The sequence below is a fragment of the Lissotriton vulgaris genome, chromosome 3_1, assembly GCF_964263255.1.
Source record: "Lissotriton vulgaris chromosome 3_1, aLisVul1.2, whole genome shotgun sequence".
Taxonomy (NCBI): domain Eukaryota; kingdom Metazoa; phylum Chordata; class Amphibia; order Caudata; family Salamandridae; genus Lissotriton; species Lissotriton vulgaris.
Genome location: NC_141689.1, coordinates 1,968,073,415 through 1,968,096,737, shown reverse-complemented (window position 1 = coordinate 1,968,096,737; position 23,323 = coordinate 1,968,073,415). Strand labels below are relative to the sequence as shown.

Below are 23,323 nucleotides of genomic sequence, written 5' to 3'. Positions count from 1 at the left end.
AGACAGAGTTTCAAAGGGAAATCCCTGATGAAAAGAACAGACCAACTAGATATCCCAGGGAGGACAAAAAGGAACAGTATTAGGACTGGAAAGATAAAAACATTTGAGAAACCTAAAAACAAAATCCCATTCTCTGGGAATTCACCACTGGGATTATGAAAAGTTCAAAGCAGCCCATTGAGATTGGACCATGGCCACTGAGAAATTTACAACACCACTGATCTTCACAAGCAGAAGGTGAACATTGATTCTCCTTACATGCTCTCTGAAAGTTATTCCAATGCCTTGAATAGAAAGATTAGGTAGAGGAATGCCTAGACTGCTGAATAGCAACTGTCAAATAATCAGCGCTCCCTTTACTCCTTAACCCCTCCATTTCAATTTCCAGGCCGAAAGAGAGAGATGAATCAGAGGTAAAGACCATTGACACACCAGAGAAGGAGGGAACAGAGAAATCTTCCAGTGAGGTGAAATAGACATCGAAAGAAGAAGGGGAAAACACAACCTCCTGGGCCAAAAAGGTACCACCAACGCTACCTTGTCTCTTTCTCCCCAAATCATTATCAACAATTTTTGAATTGACTCTACTAAGCTCTGGTCTGTTTTAAAAGCATGGTGTGAGAAATAATATCACAAGTCCAATGATTATGCCAGAGGTTAGTGGTCCTATCCTCCCTAAGTGGCAAGTAACATCGTGATTGGGAGTTGGACTGGAAACGACCTACCTCTGGACAATCTCCGTTGGCTATTCACAAACTCAAGGGCAGGAAAGGTTGGTTTGTGTCAGTGGCCTGGAGTACGTCCATTTAGAGCTAATATCTACTGGTGGCATATATGAGGACAAAAAAAGGAAAAAAAAACAATTTTTGAATTAAAGAAAATGGAAGGAAGGCATACAGAACTTGTGAGGCCATGGAATGGACCAGGCATCCACCCTCCAAACCCTGGTGTCAGATTTCGAAAACACAATCAGGTCTGCTGTATGTTTTCTGGGGAGGCAAACGGTTCAGAATAGGATCTCTGACTTGCAACATATTTACTGAAACAGAGATCCTGAGATGTGACAAACTTCCTACTGAGGGTGTCAGCTCGAGTGTTGTCTTTCCCCCTGATGTTTGTGGCCAGTAGAGAAAGAAGAAATAGCTCCAGCCAATTCCCTATCTTCATTGTCACCAGATTGAGGAAGGAGGACTTTGACCCTCCCTGTCTCTTGATTTGAGACATGGCCACACCAACTCTTGAGAATTTACCAGATGTTGTTTGAAAAATTGAATAACTAACCGTATTGCTGAGAGTTCTGTCCAATTCGATTACTGACACCTCTTAATCTGGACCAAAGGATTGAATTAAGAGGTCCTCTGGAGTCCGACCCCATCCCAAAAAATACTGTCATCAGTCATCAGAATGGTGAAAAGATCTCGAGCTAGAGGAACCCCCTGCAAAGTGATGTTTATTTCAGCCACCGCAGAAGTTGGGAGGAAACCTGAGGTGTGATTGGAATCTGATTCTCATCTTCCAGAGTTGCAGTATTCCAGAAATAGAGGAGATTTGGTAACAGAGGTCTCATATGCAAGAATGCCCAAGGCACCAGCAACATACATGAAGCCATGTGCCCCTGGATTCTCAGCCACAGCCTTGCCAATGTCATGTCTCAAGGCAACAGATGAGTCAAAGCCTGCCTCAATCTCACAGCTCTGTCCTGTGGTAGATAGATCATGTCCCCCGGGTCTAGAAGCGAGTGCAATAAAGGTCCATTCATGGAACAGCATCAGCTGACATTTTGCTATGGTCTGGGAGAAAATCATGAGCTCGAACACAGTTCACCTTTAGATCCAACCCATCAAAGGCTTCCTGAACTTAATTTGCCACCAAAAACCAGTTATCCATCCATGGGAAGGCTGTCAGACAGTGAAAAGGTTGAGCAGTAACCAAAGGGGCCAGCATTTTGGTTAATACCCTTGCAGCATATTTAATGCCATAGGGCTGTACCTGGACCTGATAATAGATGCCAAAAGCACATAATTGAAAAAAATCTCTGATGTTCCAGTGCCACTTGGATATGGGATGGGAATAAGCATCCATTAGGTCTATGGTAATGAGGAAAGACATAGACAGGATCAAGTGAATAATATTCTGGAATGTTTCAATCTTGAAATGGATGTTCTCTATCCATTTCTTCACATCCTTGAGGTCTATGACCAGGCAGAACCCTCTTGTGAGCTTTACAAGAAAAATCAATGAGTAGGTTCATTGTTGAACCAGTGGCACTTGCATTATTGCCCCCTTCTGTAGAAGTTAGAGGACAGCAAGTCGCAATGCTTTCAATTTGCGTTAGCAATGGGGTTCTGGCGTATGAATGGTTCCTTAGTCCAGAGGACTGGCGAGAAACTCTATTTTGTAGCCTGATTTCACCACCTAGAGGACTCAAGAATCAGGGGTAGAGAGTTCCTATGTTTCCTCGAAATGTGCAATTCGACCTCCCACTGGCCAATCTAGGCCATCTTTGGCATAGTCAGGACTTCTGCTTGAAGGTGCCCGATGTAGATATACTTTTTCCGGCACCTTGTGGTCTAATAGCCTTCCCTCTTTGACCTTTCCAGCCTTGAGTACACTGGTGATAGCGCGCGGCACAGTGGGAAAAGGGTTTCGGGTAACTTAAGCAAAGCATTTAACCATTTATACCACGTGCTATATACAGTTTACCAATTTTCCTATTATATTTCTCTCTATTTATACAACAACATTGTGACCCATATTACGTCAGGTCCTCAGATGGACCGAAGAATTCAACAGGGATTTGGCAAAAGGTTTTGATGAAATATCCCCTTAAGTGGACTAGAACAAAGAGAATATTTATATTTACACCTTTCTATATACATTGATATACATCTCTTCATCATTATAATAATGAATGAAGACGGGCTCAGTTTCTCTTTTAGTTTGCTTTTATCTATTTCTTTGAAATCACATAGAATTGGTCATACAGAGACACAATGTAGAATCTGAATATTCACTCAAGAACACAAACACGGGTAATCACAGTAACATCTCAATTAAGGAGCATGAGTTGAGTGGATAGAGTAAGTGACAAAAGAGCATTTTTCAATAAGAACAAATGAAAATACAGAATTCATACGAGCCTAGGAAACTATAGCACAGCGCGCTAATAGCTGGAAATGCTAACCCTCCGGCCGAGAGGGAAAACATGATTTTATTATTTGTTCAAAAACAAAAGCTCTGTTTCATAATTTCATTTCAATCTCTCACTAGTATAATAAAACATAATCATTGAAAATTATTATTCTGTAATTAAGATTTGCGTAATTATGTTATCAAACAATACACATCCTTTTTTCGTAGTTTAGTCATGGTACAGAAATCGTTTGAGGCTTACTTAGACACAGTGTCATTTTCCTGTACCTTTCTTATTTCTTTTTCTCAACTGCATGTTAATTATTTTCTATTAATTTCAAACTTTGTTAATAACTTCACACCATGGAAGGTTTAATCTGAGCAGGTTTCATTTATGAAAAACCCTGCTCCATCAATGGCGTCTTTAAGGTTGGCGAAAATACTTTGATTGATTGGTGTGAAAAGAGAGAGACAAAACAAACACTTATTGCCCAAGAGAGGAACAATTATCTTTTCTTTAAATATTCTACGCCATTTTTCATCCAGCTCGGATCCAAGGGGTTTCACCCCTTCAAATGGCATGTGAAGAGCTGCATACTTTTGAGTATAATCCATTAGCCAGTCTCTAAGAACAATATTATATCTTGCTGCAATTGTAGCTCCCTCAGCAAGAGCTGCAGCTCGCACTACAATGAACGAAATGTGTGATACAAATTCTGCTTGCTTCTCAAGACTTCCATCAGGCCAATACACTCATCACCCTTCTTAATGGCCTTAAATTGGTCTTTAAAGTCCGCCAGCATAGATTGGGCAGTATGGGCACCATAAATGGATTGGTGTCACTACAACGCATGCTTTTACATCGCATGCCTTTACAACGCGGTTTTTACCACGCAGTCCATTACAACGCATTATGCTTTTAGGCGCTGGATAGTGAATTATTTAATTTACTATTCCAACTCCAGTCCCCGTGGATAGCAGGGAAGGTGTTGGATAGTAAATTAAATATATTCCCTATCCTAGAGCGCCCCCCAGCGCAATGCGTTGTAATGGTATGCGTTGTAATGGTTGCGATGTAATGGTAGTGCGTTGTAAAAAATGCGTTGTAAGTGATGTTCCCCCCATAAATACCCACTCTCATAGGCAGATAGGTTCTCTTAAAGGATTTTTTTAGGCCCGACTTGACCTTTTTGTCTACTGGATCTTTGATCATATTGTCCTCAGCCATTGAGGTATGGCCCATAATTCTGGCCACCAAGTAATCCATGGAGACAGAGTCTGGAAACTTCTTGTCAGCATCCTCTAGAGGGGAGAGCATATTCATAAACATAGGGACCATAGTCCTGTCAGGATAATTCCATTCTCGGAGAACAACAACCATCTCATGTTTATGGAAAGAAAGAAAAAAGCATCTGGGAAGTGACAAATTGCCTCAAAACTGTTCCGCTAGAAGCAAAATTCTACAGAGAGAACCCCCATATTTGAGCACACTCTGGACAGGATCTCAGGTAATACGTTTTGTTGATATATTTGCCATTAAGTGGTGGCAAAGAAGAGGCATTCTCCATACCCTAATCTGACCCCGACAGAGAGGAGTCTGTCCTGGACTCGATCTGCAGCCACCCCATGGTCTGCAACAGTATTCTTTTAACTTTCTCCTCAAGTGCATTATCGCCCTGAGGAGACCTTGTCCACCTGGTTCTCTTCTGGGGAGAAGACCTTGATCTAGAGGAGGAATCACCGCTATAAGAAGAGGCTAGCTGTCTACTCTTCTTAGAGTTACTCCCCATGGCAGCAGTACAGAAGGCACAGGCTCAAAAACAGCAATCAACCGTGCAGAAAGCAACATAGTGCCTAACCTGCTGCTGGCCCTGCCTTTAAATAAAAAGGAAAAGAGGGCCGGCCGATCAAAATCACGAGCATGCGCAAAGCATACCCATGTTCCAAGCTATAACAATACTTCCTTCGCGCATGCCCCTGCAGCGTGATTCTGAGCACAAAATAAATAGACAACATAATACAGTTGCCGGGCATAAGAAACCTGCTGCTGCAACTATTGCCAAGGAAACAGCTTTTTGTATCTGCCGTACCTCCTGGAGGACATGAAGTGGCCCTGATGGAGAAAGTCCGGATGGAGTTACCTCCACCTCTGTCCGCCCATCTGCTTTCTTGGTGGATATAGAGGGTGCAGCACAAAACAACTGCATCTTACTTCCTCTTCTCGGTCCTCAAGACAGGAAAAAAACATCAAGTGGAAGGGGATTGGCCATGTCTTATACCCCCCTAAATGGATGGGATTAGTGCAAGTCCACTCCTACTTCCTGTTTTGGTCCTGGCAAGAGGTAGGTTCACCTCACGAGTAATTGACTGTGATGAGGACGTAGCAATAATGAGACATATTGGCAGGATGACTTGGGACAGCTGTACCCAGCCTCACATACACTACAAAGGGCTTTGCCTCCTGCACACAGGAAGGAATCAAACACGAGGCCTGCCCTGCCTCTAGTTGCCTCCATACAGTTTGGAGCCTTGACAGGTGAAGAGCAAGATTTTCCCAAATCCAGATGAGGAGGTAGAACAGGGAATCCTCTCACACAAAGGATGGCACAAGGTATAAATATTAAACCCACTGAGCCACTCATCAGAACACGCCTCGACTTGTGAACATTACAGAAAAAGGGCTGCCCTGCTGCCAGAAGACTGTACTGCTCCTTAAGTATTTCCTTGCTATCTGAGAAGGAAGCCTAGATATGCTTGCCTTAATCCCATGGTTACCCATAGTGTCTCCAAGGGTCAGTTGGCTGACCTTCTCTTTGAGCTACTGGAACATAATAAGCTCTGTTGGCCTCCCTGCAACATCCCAGCTGCCTGAGCCCTGCTAGCCTCTGTTTGAGGTTAAGCACATGTTAATTTACTGACTTTTTGTGGTTCACCCTGACAAGGTTTAAAGTTGTTGCTTGAGTGGGGCTTCCACCCTACTCAGCAAATAACTCAATGTTTACAGTTAGCTCTAATTTTTTGATTCATAGATCCTCCCTCTATGGACTTCACAATAGGGATATATGAAAATGTCTGTAATTTATCATTTTGTTTAGGTCAAGTTTTTAATGCGCCCCCCCACCCGTATTTAGTTGTTTTGCATGTTATCATAACACTAGCCTACTTCTGAGTTTATACATACAGAAAGAGCCTCCAGGTTAAGTGGTTTCCCCTGAAACATGTTGAGGCATAAATGTACAAATACACTTGAGAAATAACTTACATTAAAAACTAGAAGATGAATAAATATAAATAAACTCCTTTGATGATCTATTCTGCACTATTTCTGATTCTTGAATACCTGTACATTAATAGACACATACGGATCTTTATCACCCTTTTATTGGTGTGTGTGCTGCTTGAGAGGTAACCCTCGATACCAACTTGGAGCCCAAGTAGCCCTGTAGGAGAGGGAAGCCAACTGAGAGCCCCATTCACTAATGAAAAAAATATATTTAGCACCATACAGGAAATATAACTTTTTATCCATTTAAAAATACACATGTCAAACCTGGCTTTTGGGACATCATGCAAACAAGAACTCTAAGACAATGTGTGTTTACATCAGCTTGGAATGATTGTAGGGGAGGTATTTAACTCTACTGCACAATCTGCCCTGCCCTATAAAACCAAAAACAAAACATGCAGGCAAGATTAGTCCCTGTAATAACGACTTATATATTGGGTACCATGTGTTCAGCCAAACGTTTTACTAAATCTACTCCAGGTAATTGAAATAAAATAGGCCAAATGCAATATCTGTTTGGAAGATGTGCCTTGTTGAGGTAGATGTGACTTTGGGAAACAACCTTTACAACACAGTCATTACATTGCACTGCTTTTACAACGCAGACAATACAACGTAACATCCTTTACATCGCATGCCATTACAACGCAGCCATTACATCGCATGTCACTACAACACATGCCATTACAACGCAATATAAGGTAAGTAATGGGGAATAGTCATTTTTATCCCTCCTCTATCCAACACTTACCTTCCTGTTGCACGCACTGGAGTGGGAATTGTAATTTATGACCCCTACACTATCCAACACTTACCCTACTGTTGCACTCACTGGAGAGGGCACAGTCATTTTTACCCCTACAGTATCCAATTCTTACCTTACTGTTGCCCTCACTGGAGTGGGAATAGTAATGTTTACCCCTACAAAATCCAACACTTTCCCTACTGTTGCCCTAAAAGTAATATGCGTTGTAATGGTATGCGCTGTAATGGAATGCGTTGTAAATGTAGTTTCTAAAAAAGCGTTGTGATGGCATGCAATGTAAAATCATGCGCTGTAATGAATGTTGAGATGTAAAAACTGTGTTGTATAGGCATGCATTGTAAATTTCTGCATTGTATCATCATACATTCTGTGACTGGTAGGTTTGATAACTCTTTATACATCTTTGTCAGACAGATCCACTCTGCGGTTTTATAGAACAGATATTCAAGCTTTAACTGCATGCATTAAGGGGGTTTTTAATGAAAACTGAGACTAAAAGCAACAATAACTTGAAAAGGTAGTACATTTTCCACAATTGTAATTTACAGTTTTTGTTAAGTAAAACTGAAAAATGTCTCATATGATGTCTTTCTGTTTTTGGAAATGTAGGGTAATGTGGGAAATATTGTAAAGTTTATGCAAAGTGAAAGATAAGATGTTTGTACAAAAATGGGTTACTGATTGAGGGGTATGAAACCCTATTCAAGCAGCAACCACAATTTCTATCAAGATGCAGTCGAAAGCAAACCCCAAATGTATCTATGCTTAACCCTTCGGAAGCTTGGCACAAGCAGTCACGCTAAGCTTTTAGACAATGTATAAAGTATTAATGTAGCACTTGGAACAGTAATAAACACAACACAAGAAAAATCCGATACAAATTTATAAAAATAGAATAAAATGTAATAAATTATTCGAGACCAAAACAACAGTTTAATTTAGTGGAATCAGAGATGGGCAATTTCAAAGATTGTGTGGAAATCAAGTGATTAGGAGCAAAGGGCACCAACCCCAGTTATATGGTTATAGTAGACTGGGTCCAAGTCACAAGTTAAGGCTGACCACTATGGGAAGTCTTCAGTTATATGTTTGAGCTCAGTCCTCTGAGAAAGTACTTTGTGGGCCTGTGTATCTAGATATGAAGTCCTTGCGTTGCGCTACCCAGGCTGGTGTTGAGGAGTTATTGAAAAAGGGTACAATGCAAAGTTCGGAGTCAAGATGCATTGCACTGCAGCGGCTCATTGAGGATATGCACATGTAGTGATGCGTTGATGAGCCGTCAATAAATAGATCTGATGCGAACACATTCTTCGCTTTGAGGGAGCCGCTTAGTCTTGTGGGATCTTGTAAAGAGGATGAGCTGCGTTATGCTGGATCTAAGTCAATGGCGAGCTGTGTCATGCTGCTTTGAGATGCGGAGGGATGGATCCATGTCAAACAAAGCCTGTTATATCCCTGTGGCTTAGAACTAAGGGCCTCCCAACTGACCTTTGGAGATTTACTGGAGTTCTGGGTTGACACAAGTTGGCTGGATTCTGCAGGGTGGTTCACTGCATTTCTCTGGAATACACATTTGCGGCGGGTGACAAATGGCTTCCTGCATTTCCTCTAAACTGTCACAAACACATATGAAGGGTTGGTGTGCCTGAGTGGTTATCTGCATTCAGATGGCGTATCCTGAGCAGGATGGTATGGAGAACCTGACACACTTGAAAGGGCTGTGACCTGTCCCCTACGTAGGATTGAATATCCCCTTGTGGTGTCTGGAGCCAGGGAAGGAAGGGAGAACCTTTGTGCACTTCGAAGCTTTCTTTGAAGTCTCCCCACTTCAAGGTCACTACTTAGTATTCATACTGGACAACTGATACCATGATTTTAGTACACTTATGAACCCTTGACCACTCTGCCAGGAGGAAGAGCTGCTGTGCCGATGAAAAGGACAATACTCTGCTAGACTCCTGCTTTGCTGAACTCTGCCATCCAGTGCTCATAGCCACATTTGAATGAGTCAGAACCAGTGCTTCCTCGCCATTGCTTGGAGTGAACCTGGCACATCGTTCTTGGAACCAGCACATCACCTTTTGCCAGAAATGCATCAACTACTGTGGGAGCAGAGCTGCACATGGCATCCAAAACTAGCATTCACACTCAGAACCAATGGATCACTGTAGTTGAGTGGAGACAATCAATGCATCTCATCCACTGCATGACTCGGCACCAACACATCACCTTGGCTGCAACACACATCCTCAACTACGATGATGCATCCCAAATCAAGTTACTTTGGTTCAGTGGTTCCAAGATTTTCTTGTACCTGTCCCATGCTCCATGGTGGTCAGCCTTAACCTTTTGACATTGCCCCTATCTAGTGCGATCAAATACCCCATTTACGCGTTTACTGCTTCTAAGTGCCAGTTCAACATTTAGGGCCAGATGTAGGAGCCCTAATACCGGTCGGTAACGGCCAAATTCGGCCGTTACCGACCGGTATTAGGGTTTCCAGATGTAGGGGGCCTATATTTTACTGATTCTGTAAAGTTACCGAATCGGTACATTTACAGAATCGGTAAACTACCGAATCGGTATATTTACCGATTCGGAAAAACCACATGTAGGTGGCACTCCTAAGAGTGCCATAGGCCCTTAAAAATCGGTATTTTACCACCCAATCCTATTGGGTGGTAAAATACCGAATTCAAGTGTGCATGCATATCTGTGCATGCACACCTGTGCAATGTGACACACAGACATGCCCTTAGGGCAAGTCTGTGTGCCACATGGCACACAAGTCCGGATTTGGGGTGTTAAAGGGTGTCAAAGTGACACCCCCTGCAACCTTGCAGGATTCAGTATTTACCAATTCTGTAAATACCGAATCTGTATTTCCCATTGATTCCTATGGGCTTCAAGGCCCATAGGAATCAATGGGAAATACAGATTCGGTATTTACAGAATCGGTAAATACGACTCTTACAGATTCGGTAATTTTTTACCTACATCTGCCTCTTTCCGAATTTACCGACTCCTAAATACCGAATCGGTATGAGTCGGTATTTAAGAGTCGGTAAATCGGATTTACCTACATCAGGCCCTTATTCTTAAAAAATTCATATCTCGACTTCTATACATTGGATTTTATTTGTTTTGGTCTTGTTTTATTTATAAAACCCATAATCATTGTTTCTAACCTGGTGTGGTGTCTTTTAAAACAAAAACAAATTCTATGCTTTTGAGTATGTAGTGCTGCACAAATACTTCACACATTGCCTCTTAAGTTAAGCCTAAAACTATTCTGAGTATTCTTCAGTTTTTCCCTGCCAGACATTTTGATTCACCCTCTACACCATATTGAGTTTGGTTCTGTAACTGAAATCACAGAACTTGGGCTGGCCAAGCTACAAGAATATACAGTGGCCCCATTGAAAAGCTTCTGCAAGGAGTTGGGTGTACTTGTCCAAGTTGCCACCAGCAAAGTGAAGTTTCAAAAGGCGCTGAGGACCTGGGCTGAGAACCCGTCCAAGAGAATGATGGATTGGAGTATGATGGGAATTCATCAATCAATCAATCAGGGGCTTGTACAATGCAGCTACTCACCCCTGAGGGCCTCAAGAAGGTGGGGGAGACTGGTTGCTGGTAGGACTTGGAGGAGGATCATTCTAAGAGCCAGGTCTTGAGGTCCATCGCTAATGGTTTTGTGAAGTTGATTGTCTGAGGTGCAGGGTCAGGGTGTTCCAGGTCTTGGTAGCAAGGTGGGAGAACGATCTCCCTCCGGTTCTGGTCTTGAGGATCCTGTGGATGATGGTGAGTGCAGTTGGGAGGATCAGAGTTGTATGGTGGGTACGTGGAATGTGAGGCAGTGGTTCAGGTACACTGGTCCTTCGTCATGCAGGGCTTTGTAGGCATGAGTGATAAACTTAAAGGCGACTCTCTTGTTCACTGGGTGCCAGTGGAGTTGTCCGAGGTGTTGCAGGATGTGACTGTGGAGGGGAATGTCGAGAACCAGTCTGGCAGAGGTGTTTTAGACATTCTGTAGAATCCTGAGCTGTTTCTGTGTGATGCCGTCTTAGAGTAAATTGCCTTAGTCGGGTCTGCTGGTGATGAATGCATGGGTGACCATCCTTCTGTATTCTGTGGGGATCCATATGAAAGTATTTCAGAGCAGTCAGAGCGTGTGGAAGCAGGGTGCAAAAACTGCATTTATTTGGTGGGTCATTGCGAGCAAAGAGTCCAGTATAATCCCAGGTTGCATGCGTGGTCCGTCCGGGTAGGTAGAGCATCCATAGCAGCTGGCCACCTTAAGTCATATCAGGCTGACGGGGTGGGTATCAGGATGAGGACTTCGGTCTTCTCCGAGTTTAGCTTGAGGCATCTGTCTTCAACCACGTAGTGACAACCTGCATTCCTCTGTGGAAGTTGGTCCTACGGGTTGAGGGTTTGTTGGCGAGGTAGAGGATCAGCTGGGTGTCGCCGGAGTAGGAGATGATGCTGAGCCCCTGGCCTCTGACGATAGCTGCAAGGGGTGCCATGTAGACATTGAAGAGGGTGGGGGTCAAATAGGAACCCTGAGGGACTCCAAAGCTGATATCCATGAGTTCTGTGAGGAAAGGTGGAAGTTTGACTCGCTGGGTCCAGCCAGTGTGGAAGGAGTGGATCCAGTCCATGGCCTAGTCTCAGATGTTGGCATCATGGAGTCTGGTGATCAGGGTGCGGTGGCAGACGGTGTCAGAGGTGGTCAAAAAGTCTAGTGAGATGAGGGCTGCGGTTTTGCCCCGGTTAAGAATGGAGCAAATGTCGTCTGTGGCGCGAGGAGTGCTGTGGTGTCTTAGGAAGCTGGATTGGGAGCTGCCTAGTACATGGTTCACTTCGATTGATCACTTCTCTGAGGAGCTACTTGCAGCATTTGAAGGGGAAATCCCAGGATTATATCTCCCTGTGAGAGCAGCAAGCGATGTCTCCTGCAATGCCTATCCCTAGAGGAACTGAGGGAAAGGAGAGAGGAGAGAGAATTCAAGCTGCAGATGGCAAGATTGAAAGCTGAGGAGAAGAGGGCTGAGGCTGAAAGAGCCTTACCAGAGAAGAAACTACTTCTGGCTAATGAAGTGAGTCTAAAAGAGCTGGGCATCAAGGTCAGGCAGGCAGAATCCAGCAGTGATGGTTGCAGCATACATGCAGTTCCTGATAGATACAAAAGGGTTTTTATACTAAAGAATTTGGTGCCCGGTTATCTGGTGGGAAATTAAATTGATAAAGGGTTTTCTGCTGATGAGGTTGCACTGATGGTATGCATGGTTCCAGAGGAGCACTGGGGGGAGAGGTCTGTGGAAACACATTCTAGCCCTTGGGAGGAACTCACATCTAACAGAGGTTGGGGACCAAGCCAGGTACATTCCCTTGAAGACCATTTAGATTGCCAAATTTGGCCTGACCCATGAGAAGTTATGCTAAAGATTCAGGGCCAGCCAGAAGCTCACCAACTAATCCTTGGTAGATTGTGTTGTTTTCTCCAGAAAGACACTGAATGGCTGGGTGAGTAAAACAAGATTTTATTGGGCTGTACCATTTAAACAAGAGAGAGCACACGTTCAGTATCTGTTTTTCAGAGTTGTGCCAGCACCCAGTTGACAGTAAGCTGATTGACTGCAAGAAACTTGCTGAGGAGGCGGACCTCCAGGCTAGCACCAGAGTGTCCTAGAATGTACATGGGAGTGACCCCAATAAGAGTGTTTCAGGTGTGCCCAACACAGTGAAGGCGAGGTTAAAAATGACCCAAACAATTCCCAGAGTAAGGGGCAAGGGCAGTGTTCCCACACCCCATCTGAGAAACAGGGGGTTGTTCAAATGGATGATGGCCCAGGGCACCCCATTTCCAACCCTGATGCTTTGAGTGCTCCCAGTTAGGACACAAGCAGGGGGACACTGTCTTTCCAAAGAAACCACCTCCTGGTGGGACATCTACAGGGATGGGCAATATGGCCTTAGGATGTAATTAGTCTCCAGAGGAGGTCATGAACCATGCCATGACCTCCCTCGGTTGGAAGATAGACTCAGAGGGATAGCTGGTGATCTCTGAGAGTGGGTGATCTCACTTCCACCAGGTGGAAGTGAATAGTATCCCAGTCACTGCTCTGAGGGATACAGTGAAAAGTCAGATCATAGTTGTGGAAAAGCTAGTTATCGCAGAGAAGTACACTGGCCAGGCTTGTAGGCTTATTCGTGCCCATGAGCAGGACATTTACTGTCCTGTGGCCCTGGTACCCCTGGAAAGGGGTCAAACAGTGACCCAGAAGAGGGTCATAGTTAGTTGCCAGATGCCCATAGACTGGTAGGAGGTAGAGTGAAAGTAGGGTGCAAGATCAATGGAGCTACTGCCCCCCACTCTGAGATACCTCAGAAGTGGGAAAAACCTCTGGAACCCATAGGGAACTTCTTGCCAATCCCAAGGCTGGATGAGAGGCCTACACAATATCCCAACTTGGAGCCACCACCTAGCAGGGGATGGCCTGGTGCTGTCAGTGGCTTCAGTTGCTAAGTGTCCTTATGGACAGAGTTTGCTTTGTGTTGGGGACAGAAGTCAGACTCAAGGAATGGAATTGGCCATGTCACTTTGTTGGCCATTGTGGTACTGGCTGCCTACTAGGATGCATCTGGGGCAAATTAAGGTTAGGTACTGCACAGATGAGGTCCACAAGTGAGAAGAAGGGTCCCCTATGAGTCAGTTAAGTGGACCCCAAGGGTATAGAGAGTGGGATCCAACTGGGTTCAGACAGCATAGAACGGTCAAGTGCCCCTGCAGTAGTAGGCTAGGCCCATGTTCTATTGCCTTACGCAGGGAAGTCCATCAAGGCATTGATTAGTCTACCCTGGCTTTAGGCTAGAGGGGGGTTGTGTTGGAAATGGCAGGGTCACTCCAAACATTTTGTCGTCCTCCTCTTCTTCTGACTTAATTTGTGCTGACATTAACATTCTGAGCACTTTAAAACTGCTAAGCAGTGCTAAAGTACATATGCTCTCTACTATAAATATGGTAACTTTAGCTCATGCCCAATTGGCATATTTAATTTACTTATAGAGCTGGGTCTGGTGGCTCAGTTGACTAATGCGTCCATTGGAGGGGTCTTGGTTGGACCTCATAACCAGAGGTTCAAATACCGATGGGTCCACTAAGCCTTTCATCCATCTGAGGTCAATAAAAAAGTACCATAGAGTTGGATCACAATAAACATCTGTTATTCAGCTCCTTGATACGCTTGGGTGATACATGTACTTTACAAATACATATCTTATGTTAGCAAAGTGCACTACATGTGCCCAGGGCCTTTAAATTAGATGATACTAGTAGGTCTGCAGCACTTCGTGTGCCACCCACTTAAGTAACCATCTAACCATGTCTCAGGCCTGCCATTGCACTGCCTTTTCGATCTGGCAAAGATAAACCTCTTTTGAGAACCTAAACCTTCCCTTTTTACAACTACAAGTCACCCCTAAGGTAGGCCCTATCCCCCCACACGGCAGGGAGTCATGAAATCAAAAAGGCAGAACCTGTACTTTGACATTTTATATGTCCTGGCAGTGAAAAACTCCCAGTTTAGTTTTTCAGTACAGCAAGGCCTATTCTTCCCGTAGGATGACATTGGGATGACTTTTTTACATCTGTGAAGTGTATTTCCCAAATATGAAAATATAGACTTTTCAAGTTTGGTGTCACTGAACTCACAATTTAAAATCCAACTTAGGGTGAAGCCATTGCATTGAGCAGACCGGGCACATCATCCTCAGAACTAGCGCAGTGCCTTCAGCATCAACACATCGCCTACTGCAGCAGCTGCCCATCGCGTCCAGAACCAGCACTCGCACTTGCAGTTGTGTAGAGAAATTTGAGGTATCCTGTCCTCTGCGTTGCTCAACACCGACGCATTATCGCAGCTGCACTGCGCATCATCAACAATGGCGCATTCATGTTTAAGGTACTTTGATGCAGTAAGCCCAAGTTGGTCCCTGTATCTGGCCCACGCTCCATCACGGTCAGTTTGAACTTTTTTACTTTGTTCCTGTCTTGTGCGTCTAGATACCCCATGTAAGCGCTTAATGCTTCTAAGTGCTAGTTTGACATGTATTCTTTAAAAATGTATACCTGGACTGCTACACATTGGATTTGTATTGTTTCGGTCTTGTTTTATATATAAAACCCTAACTATTGTTTTAATCAGATGTGGATTTTTCTGTTGTGTTTTCACTGTGTTATTGTATGAAGTGTTGCACAATACTTTACACATTGCCTCTTAATTTAAGCCTGACTGCTCTGTACCAAGCTACCAAAGGATGAGCATAGGATAATTTAGGGTGTGTTTTAAGGTACCCTGACTAGCATTGTGGGTCATGCTCGGACAGGGTTCATACCTCTGCCAACCAGAAACTAAATTTCTAACAAAACACTTTTTGAGTGTGCTGAGTTAGAGCTGTGTAAATGTGATAGGTGACAGCTCCTCCCCCTCATCCAGTCAGAGACGGCCCAATGTGCCAACACCTATTCCTCCTTAGACTCTCTTTCTGGATGAAATATACAAATACTAACTGTCAGCTACACCTAGGCATGATACCCAGAATACAGACTGTAGGCATTAAATGGTTGGAACAAGAAAATGATAAGGGCCTGATTAAGAGTGCAGCAGTCTTCCGACAGGCTGCACCAGGGAACAGTCACTCCCTGGTGGTGGCAGTGATGGCCACAATGTAAAATGCTCATTGGGACTGCACCAGTCCCGCTGAGCATATTAAGAGTTCCTGCACCCCCAGCCATTTCGCAGCGGGAGCCCCGCTGAGAAAATGCTGGTGATGCAGGAACTAAGGGCATACCCCGCCATGGGGATACATTCAGGGGGGCACAACATGTGTCCCCCTGTCTGTATTTCCCCAATGTTCTAGCACAGCATGGACGTCACAGTCAATGCTGTGCTAGAACTTTTTTGGTATTCCCAATTTCAGTGTCTGTTTTCCAGTTCCAGGTCAAAATGGTTGCTTTGCATAGCTAGGCGAAGTGCACCTCGCACAACTCATGCTACGCGTAGCTATGTGAACTGCATAGTGCAGTAGGGAAATGCTGCTTGCAATGAATGCACAGTGCTGGATGCTTGTCCGCACTGTGCAATCATTGCAAACAGCATCATGCACAGTGCAAGAGGTCATTTTCTGCCGCTCGAGTAGATTTGTACTCGAGCGGCAGCTTTCTCAACGGGGACTGGTAATTTCTCATCGCGAGTGGTCACAAAAATACGCGATCACTCACAGTGAGAAACCTGACCTTCTCGAATTGTTAATCTCGCAGTGAGATTTATTTTCCACACTCAAGGTCGCCAACTTGACGTTAAGGACCGCGAGCGGGCAAAAAATGCCAGCTACGCTATGCGCTTTTGCACTGTGCTGCGTGCGATTCGTGAGCGTAGTGTAGTTTTCTGCCTAGGGTTAGAGAAAATAACTCAACTCCTTCACCCAGTCATCTGTGAACAGGAGCATGGTGACTTCTCAAAATATGGTTTGAAACGGTTGAAGAAGAGCTCCCTTAGGAGGGCTCTAGGAGTCTCGAGATCCACCAGGTTTTTGGTCTCCCCTTCTGGTCCTTTACCTCATATGGGCTCCATGAACCACACATTCTGGCCATGGCTAGGCCGACACTCCATTATCATACCCATATCTTTTGGATCTCCCAACAAGCCGGTTGATTTTAAAGAATGATTGGGTGTAGAGAACCCGTAGGTTACCCCACAGTCATCCCATGTGAACTTCATCTGTGAAGTGAAGTTGGTGCCCCTGTCAGACACTTAGGTCAGAATCCTTGTTTCTTGCTTCGGTGCCTCGTGTGAAGAAAGCACGTATTGGAGGCCGCTCTTTTAAATTATTGGAGCCCCAGTTGTGGAATAAGTTGCCTGTGACCCTGCGCAGCACTTCAAACCTGTTGGCTTTTAGGAAGGGGCTCAAAACCTGGCTTTTTACCTCTTAGTTTTCTGGTCCTGTCTGGTTTTTCTCTCTGTCTTTTACTTTACTTTCCCTGTTGTGTTATGAGATTAGTGTGCAATTTAAAGCGTCGGGACACTCTTTTGAGTAGCCGTACGCTATATAAAACCCCGGTATAACATAACATAACATAACACCACTTCCTTGGGTAACCACTTGAGTAAAAATCTACATTAAGGCCCAAGTCACTGCAGGAGTAGTCACAGACCTTAGGTGGATGGCCTCCGGGACTTGTGTGGCATGGTCCTCAAAAAGGGTGAACCTGCTGTGTAAGGCTGTGTTGGGGTCCAAGACCTATAATCTTGATGCCAACACTCTCAAAGGTAGGGCCAATGACAGGTAAGAGAACAGGGGAGCTTCCTGCTTTTTAGCTGCTTTCCCATTGGCCTGGGAGATGGGAAATGTTCTATTGAATGTATCTGAGGTTGCCTCAATCCGTGGACCAAAGACATGAGGGACTAGCCTATCAAAGGTTTTCTCCTGCCCCAGATGTCCTGCTGGGGTGTATATTGTGAGCCAACCGCAGAAATAAGGTCCCTTAACAGTGGGAGACCAACAGCACAAAGGCGGCCCCATGCACGGGAGGCCATTCTTCCAATAGATAAGGTGCTCTCCAGAAGTATCACTGCTGCCTGGGCCTCAGCTTGCTACCTCCAACCATCTAGAATTGCGTACTTTTTATGTGCTTTTCCGCATTCCTCCCTGGTGAGCCCACCCTAACCTTGCAATCCAGCAAGCTCAAACAGGTCTCCCAAGGCAAAATTTCCACCCCAGTAGGCTCTAGGGGCGGCTTGCCTGGGTGCCCGATCAACGCGGAGCTTGGAATCTTCTGGTGCTGGTTACCCATGCCCCTTGTCCTTTCTCTTTTGACAGCTACCTGCGCCACTGTTCCAGGCTTCTTCGCCTCCCCTATTGAGCAGCCCTACACCTTGAGGTCATACCGACCCATTCATGCAAGTCTAAAAACTCCAGGTGTAACTTGAGCACCACTTCCTTTCTGACGTGTGCTCTAGGCCACTGCCCAACAGACAATCTACAGGCATGCAGGGCTCACAGCTAATTTTAGAGAACATGACCCCTCACCTAAAGGGAACCAGAGCAACTGTCTAGTGACACTCATGGTTGTGTACGACTACGACGTGCTGGCATTTGGGAGGACCTGCTCTGCAGACACCAGATGACACCTCAAGGTAGTCATACTGGTACCTGTGTCTCTCAGAGACTCTACCCTGTGTCCATTAAATGGGGGCACACTGCTTATACTTAGAAGTACTGGAAGGCATATGGGCGTCTGGCACCATCCCTCTATGCCAAAGAGGCACTAAAGTAAACTCTGTCTTCTCCCCTAAGCTAACTGGGACAACGTCTTTCTCAAGCGATACACTGGCCAACCCTGATGTCTGCCTACCAGTGGGGGGCAGCGCACTTTTGGAACATTTGGTGCCTCCCCTGGAGTGCCTATATTTGTAACACACAGTATTCCGAAGGAGGAACCTACCTGTCTGTTTCTTATAAAACCCCTTTTTATTAGGCTCACACAGGGACTAGTTACTGTTGTTCCCTTGGGAATTGTTTTGGTGGTCTTTAGAGCATTCTTTATTCTTATGTTTTTTAATCCCCCTGTTTCTTCTGGGTCGACCTCTGACCATCAGTCTGGTGATCCCTCCATACACCTTTTCTACTCTGGTGCTGACCCAGAGGATCATCCCCTTTGCGAGCTCGGAGGAGTCATTGAGCTTACTATCAATCAAGTGCTGGCACATCTCTGTAAAACAGATATTGAACATGCATGTTCTTAGTATAAGATTAAACAGCCCAGTAAACCCAACCATTTAGTGTCCTGCTGGTGTAATCAAGAAAATCAACCCAAAACTGGTTCAGAAAATCTTGACTATCCTTGAATCCGATGCGGTACATCTCTGTGGTGAGCCCAAATTTGGTAACAAGGACTGTTTTAATTGGTCCCCCAACTCCAGTGCAGGTAAGGTATCCATCCCCACTGTGGGCATGTGTTTTCAGAGTGATGCACCCTAAAACTCCTCTGTGATCCTGAGCATCTTGAGGGCTACCAAATAAGCGGAAAACCACTTGTCAAGTCAATCAAACTTTATTTTGGTTATATTGCAAACCATAAAAGTACACATACAATATAAAATCTTATATCACAGATAAACATAACTACATGTCATATAAAGTGCCAAAAGTGCAAAGAAAAAACTCCTTTCTTCCACAAAATTGAATCAAAACAGCAGAATTTAACAGTGTGTCATTACTGGTCCAAACAGTTTCTCAGTCTTACAGACAATTTTAAAAATTCCTTGATTTGTAGGATACTGTCGCTGTACAAAAGTTGTAAATACATTAGCGCCGGTCTGATTTGTGCAAAATAAGTTTTTTTAAAAGTGATACTAGATAACGCTTGCGTGGGAATTCATAAAACTTACATAAAAATATAAAATGCAGCATATCCTGTGGAGACTTTCCGTCGCAGCCACAGGGTGCTGCACATTTGTTAAAAATGTCTGTTTTTGGTCGAATCAACAGGTGATGAAATAAGTTGAGCGTGAACCTTGTAAGGAGATATTTTTCGTGGGAGGTCAATGAGCCAGCGACATACGGTTCTATAGTTTCACAAGTTTTCAGCATGGCAAATTTCCTCACACTTTGTTTTTGGAGCTCCACTTCCTCCCTCTGCAACCTCCTATCCAGGAGGAAGGCCCGTTTAATGAGCTCCGGATCCTCTTTTGTAATTTTACTTGGATGTTCAAATAGGTCCAGATGACCCAGCCTAGCAAAATTAGATTTCAGATATTTCAGCCAGGGGTACACATTGCATTATCTTGACAGATAAAATCCCTCACAATCAGATGTGTTAGTGGTATGTCCTGATTCAGCCACAATCTTAACCAGCAAACCAAGGGGCGTAATGAGAACAAATCACTTAAATATTGTATTCCTAACTCTTTGTGTACGGGAAAGTTGGCAGTGCCTACCGGGACACACAGAAGACGCTTCAGGAAGCAGTTTTCAGCGATCTGCAGGTGCTCACCACCAAGATACCCCCAGATTTCGCTCCCATACATAACGGTTGCCACTGATTTAGCATTATACAATTTCAGCATGGCAAAAGTAGGTTTTTGCCCCAATTTTGCAGCAAAATTAAAGATGGAGGCATTAACCCGCACAAATTCTCCTTTCTTTTTTGCAAGATGTGTGGGGGCCCAATTGAGTTTAGTATCAAAAAGAACCCAAAGATAGGAAAACGACTTTGTTAAAGGGATTACAGCTTCCCCTATTTTAAAGTTATTCTTTTTGGTGGCTTGCCAACTTGCATGACAAATGATTTTGAGTTATTCACCAAAAGATATCTATCTGCCATGAACAAATTAAAAGCGTCTAACTAGGATTGTAGACCCTTTTCCGTTCGTGAAATTAAAACCGCTTCATCTGCGTATAGAAGAATCGGAATTCCCCGCCTGCTTACTCTAGGGCAATCTGCCTGAACTTTCTGAAGCAAGCTATCTAGATCATTGATATAAAAATTAAAAAGGAAAGGCACCAAGATTCAACCTTGGCGAACACCCTTTCCAATGTTAAAATTATTTGTTGCACACAAGTCTTGGGAGTATCTCACATTAGCTATGGTATTGTTATGCAAGACTGCCAGGAAACCTACCAGACCGTCGTCCACCCCCTTCTCCCTCATTCACTGCCAAAGCCTTCCCCTATTGACCCATTCGAAGGCTGAGGACAAGTCCATGAAGGCGAGATGTATGGTGCCCCTTTTCACAATAGTGTACTTATTTAGTATTAAAAAAAGATTTAGACACTGGGTTATTGTAGAACGACCACTACAGAACCCATACTGAGCAATGGACATATTTTTTTTTCCTCTGCCCATTCAGACAGACTCTGCAGAACCAGTCTCCCCACAATTTTAACCATCGAGTCTATTAGTAAGATGGGTCTGTAGCAGTGTGGGCTACCCTTGTCCCCCTTCCTAAAAACCGGGACAATTGTAGAAACACCCCACGAATGCGGACAGCCATTTTTCACAGCCGCGTTAAAAACAGACTCTAATATAGGTGCCCAGAAATTGGGTTCGGATTTAAATAAATCCGGTGGGATCCCATCGGGCCCTGGGGATTTCCCAGCTGTTAGGCCAACAATACCCTTAATAACCTCACCTCTGTCGAAGCTAGTCACTTCACCACCACTGACTGGAGGGGTAGTGTTATGAGACACATCCAACGGGCAACAATACAATTTCTTAAAATGTTCTTCCCAGTCCTCCTTAGTTATATGACATTCTAGACCGTCACCCTGTACATGGGCCAAGAAAGGTTTCCTCATCATTGCCCAGAATTTAGTACTACTCTGCAGGGTAGTTGGATCAAGAATCTCGCTCCAGGCTTCTTTCCTAAGCGAGTCCTTATGTCTGGCAATAATGGTTTTATAGTTCTTCCGGCATAGCTGCACATTTGCCTTTATTCTTGGTTTAGCAGCCAGTGCTAATCTTAAATTTCTGGCTGCTTTTGAGCTTTCGTAATTAAACCATTTAGGTCCCTCAGTCACCCTCTTTTTAACAGGAGCTGACAACAGCTTTGAGACCTTAACCGTGAGATGTTGGAAAGCGCTAAGGATATTATCTGGCTGAGCGCCTTCTTGCGTGCAGACCATAATCTCATCTGCACAGGCAACTTTAATCTCTTTGTACAGCAGGTCTGGAGTGATCTTAGACCATCTTGGAGAAGTGTGGCTCAGGGGTTAGAGGCGGCAGACCCGGAAGCTGAGATCGGCCCTGGACCAGGGTTCAATTCCCCGCCTGGCGGGTCTTGGGCTAAAAATTCCACGGACTCGATAATTCTCGCTCCGGTGCCTTCTCGACTCACGGGTTCACACTCTGCGACTCTGGGCAATAGCTTGCTTAATCTCCACAACGGCCCCTCGCGGCGGGATGCCTGGCTTTCACCTTGTGGATACCCTGCCGGGGTTATCTCACAGGGGAATACCAGGACGGGTTCCCTAAGCAAGCGCGATGGGAAACCCACTGCGGGTAGCTGTGCGCTGTATAAGCTCAAATACATTTACATAAACGCCGTCTCCCATCTGTCGTTGTCACCCTACCCGAAGTGTGATTCAGCCCTTCTACAGCTATCCAAGGGCCCTTCATATGGACAGTGAGTGGGTTATGGTCACTAAATTCACTGTCCTCAATAATAAAGGAATCCACAAAGGACTGCATTGAGGATGTTAAGAGTACATAATCAATGAAGGTTCCCCTCCCATGGCCCTTAAAGGTTGGTATCTGAAATGGCACAGTAGGGTCCATCAGAGCCATTGTCGCCGTTAGGTCCAGATCATTAAGCCTATCATTTAGGTGTTCCCCCTCGATGGTATGTTCAAGGTGGAAGCCCTTGTACTGTGCACAATGGAGGTCCCGAATGCATTTAAGGAGGGGATCCCCACATGGATGCACATTAAAATCCCCCATAATTAAAAGGTTATGTAGACAGACATTCATTGAGCTGCTAATAAAAACATTCAATGCTACTATCTGACTAGAAACAGAACGAGAATTAGTAGTGTTATAAAAATTTACAACACCGGCCATACAGTTATCCCCCAAGAAGACTAAACCGATGATACCAGTATTACAAGTTGGCACTCTAGAGACTTTGCTAGATAGAGCAACATATATAAACGTTACCATTCCCCCCTTAGGTCTGCCCCTATTGGTTGCCATTGCAGGGATATAAAAAGCCTTGTACCCTTCGAGGAAGTAATTACATTCGACAGACCAGGTTTCCTGCAAGCATATAATTTGATACTGCTTAATATACTTGATCCAATTGCAGTCCTCCATCTTAGTACCCAAGCCTGCAATATTCCATGAGATTACATTATTCTCCCTCATTTTTACACGAGTTATCTCTGTACGTCCCGCTTCCTTCAAGCTATCAGTTCCTTGAACCACAGATTCCTCAAGTCAATCACAGGACTCTAAACCTGAGAGAGTGTCATATCTGGTCTGTGTTACAATGTTGAACCCATATCCACACTGATTACCAACATTATACTGATATACTCCATTCGGGTTCAGCGGCTGCTAATGTGTAAATGGTCTTAAA

General features: G+C 44.4%; 1 protein-coding gene across 1 annotated transcript; it reads right to left on the bottom strand.

The window, feature by feature from the left end:
* Positions 1–1,508: 1,508 nt before the first annotated feature.
* On the bottom strand, positions 1,509–23,058 carry LOC147728686 (uncharacterized). The gene is made up of 5 exons (XM_086963839.1): positions 22,286–23,058; positions 21,221–21,939; positions 4,319–4,434; positions 1,990–2,220; positions 1,509–1,790 (listed from the first exon to the last, which is right to left on the bottom strand). Exons 1-5 carry the CDS (start codon positions 23,056–23,058, stop codon positions 1,509–1,511), a joined length of 2,121 nt encoding a protein of 706 aa, XP_086819965.1.
* Between the last annotated feature and the right edge of the window lie 265 nt (positions 23,059–23,323).

Coding starts and splice junctions, on each gene's coding strand:
- LOC147728686 (XM_086963839.1), bottom strand. CDS start 23,058: ATGGAGGACTGCAATTGGATCAAGTATATTAAGCAGTATCAAATTATA. Junction 21,940..22,285: donor ACAGATGGGAGACGGCGTTT/ATGTAAATGTAT, acceptor CCACACTTCTCC/AAGATGGTCTAAGATCACTC. Junction 1,791..1,989: donor GCATCTATTATCAGGTCCAG/GTACAGCCCTAT, acceptor ATTTTCTCCCAG/ACCATAGCAAAATGTCAGCT.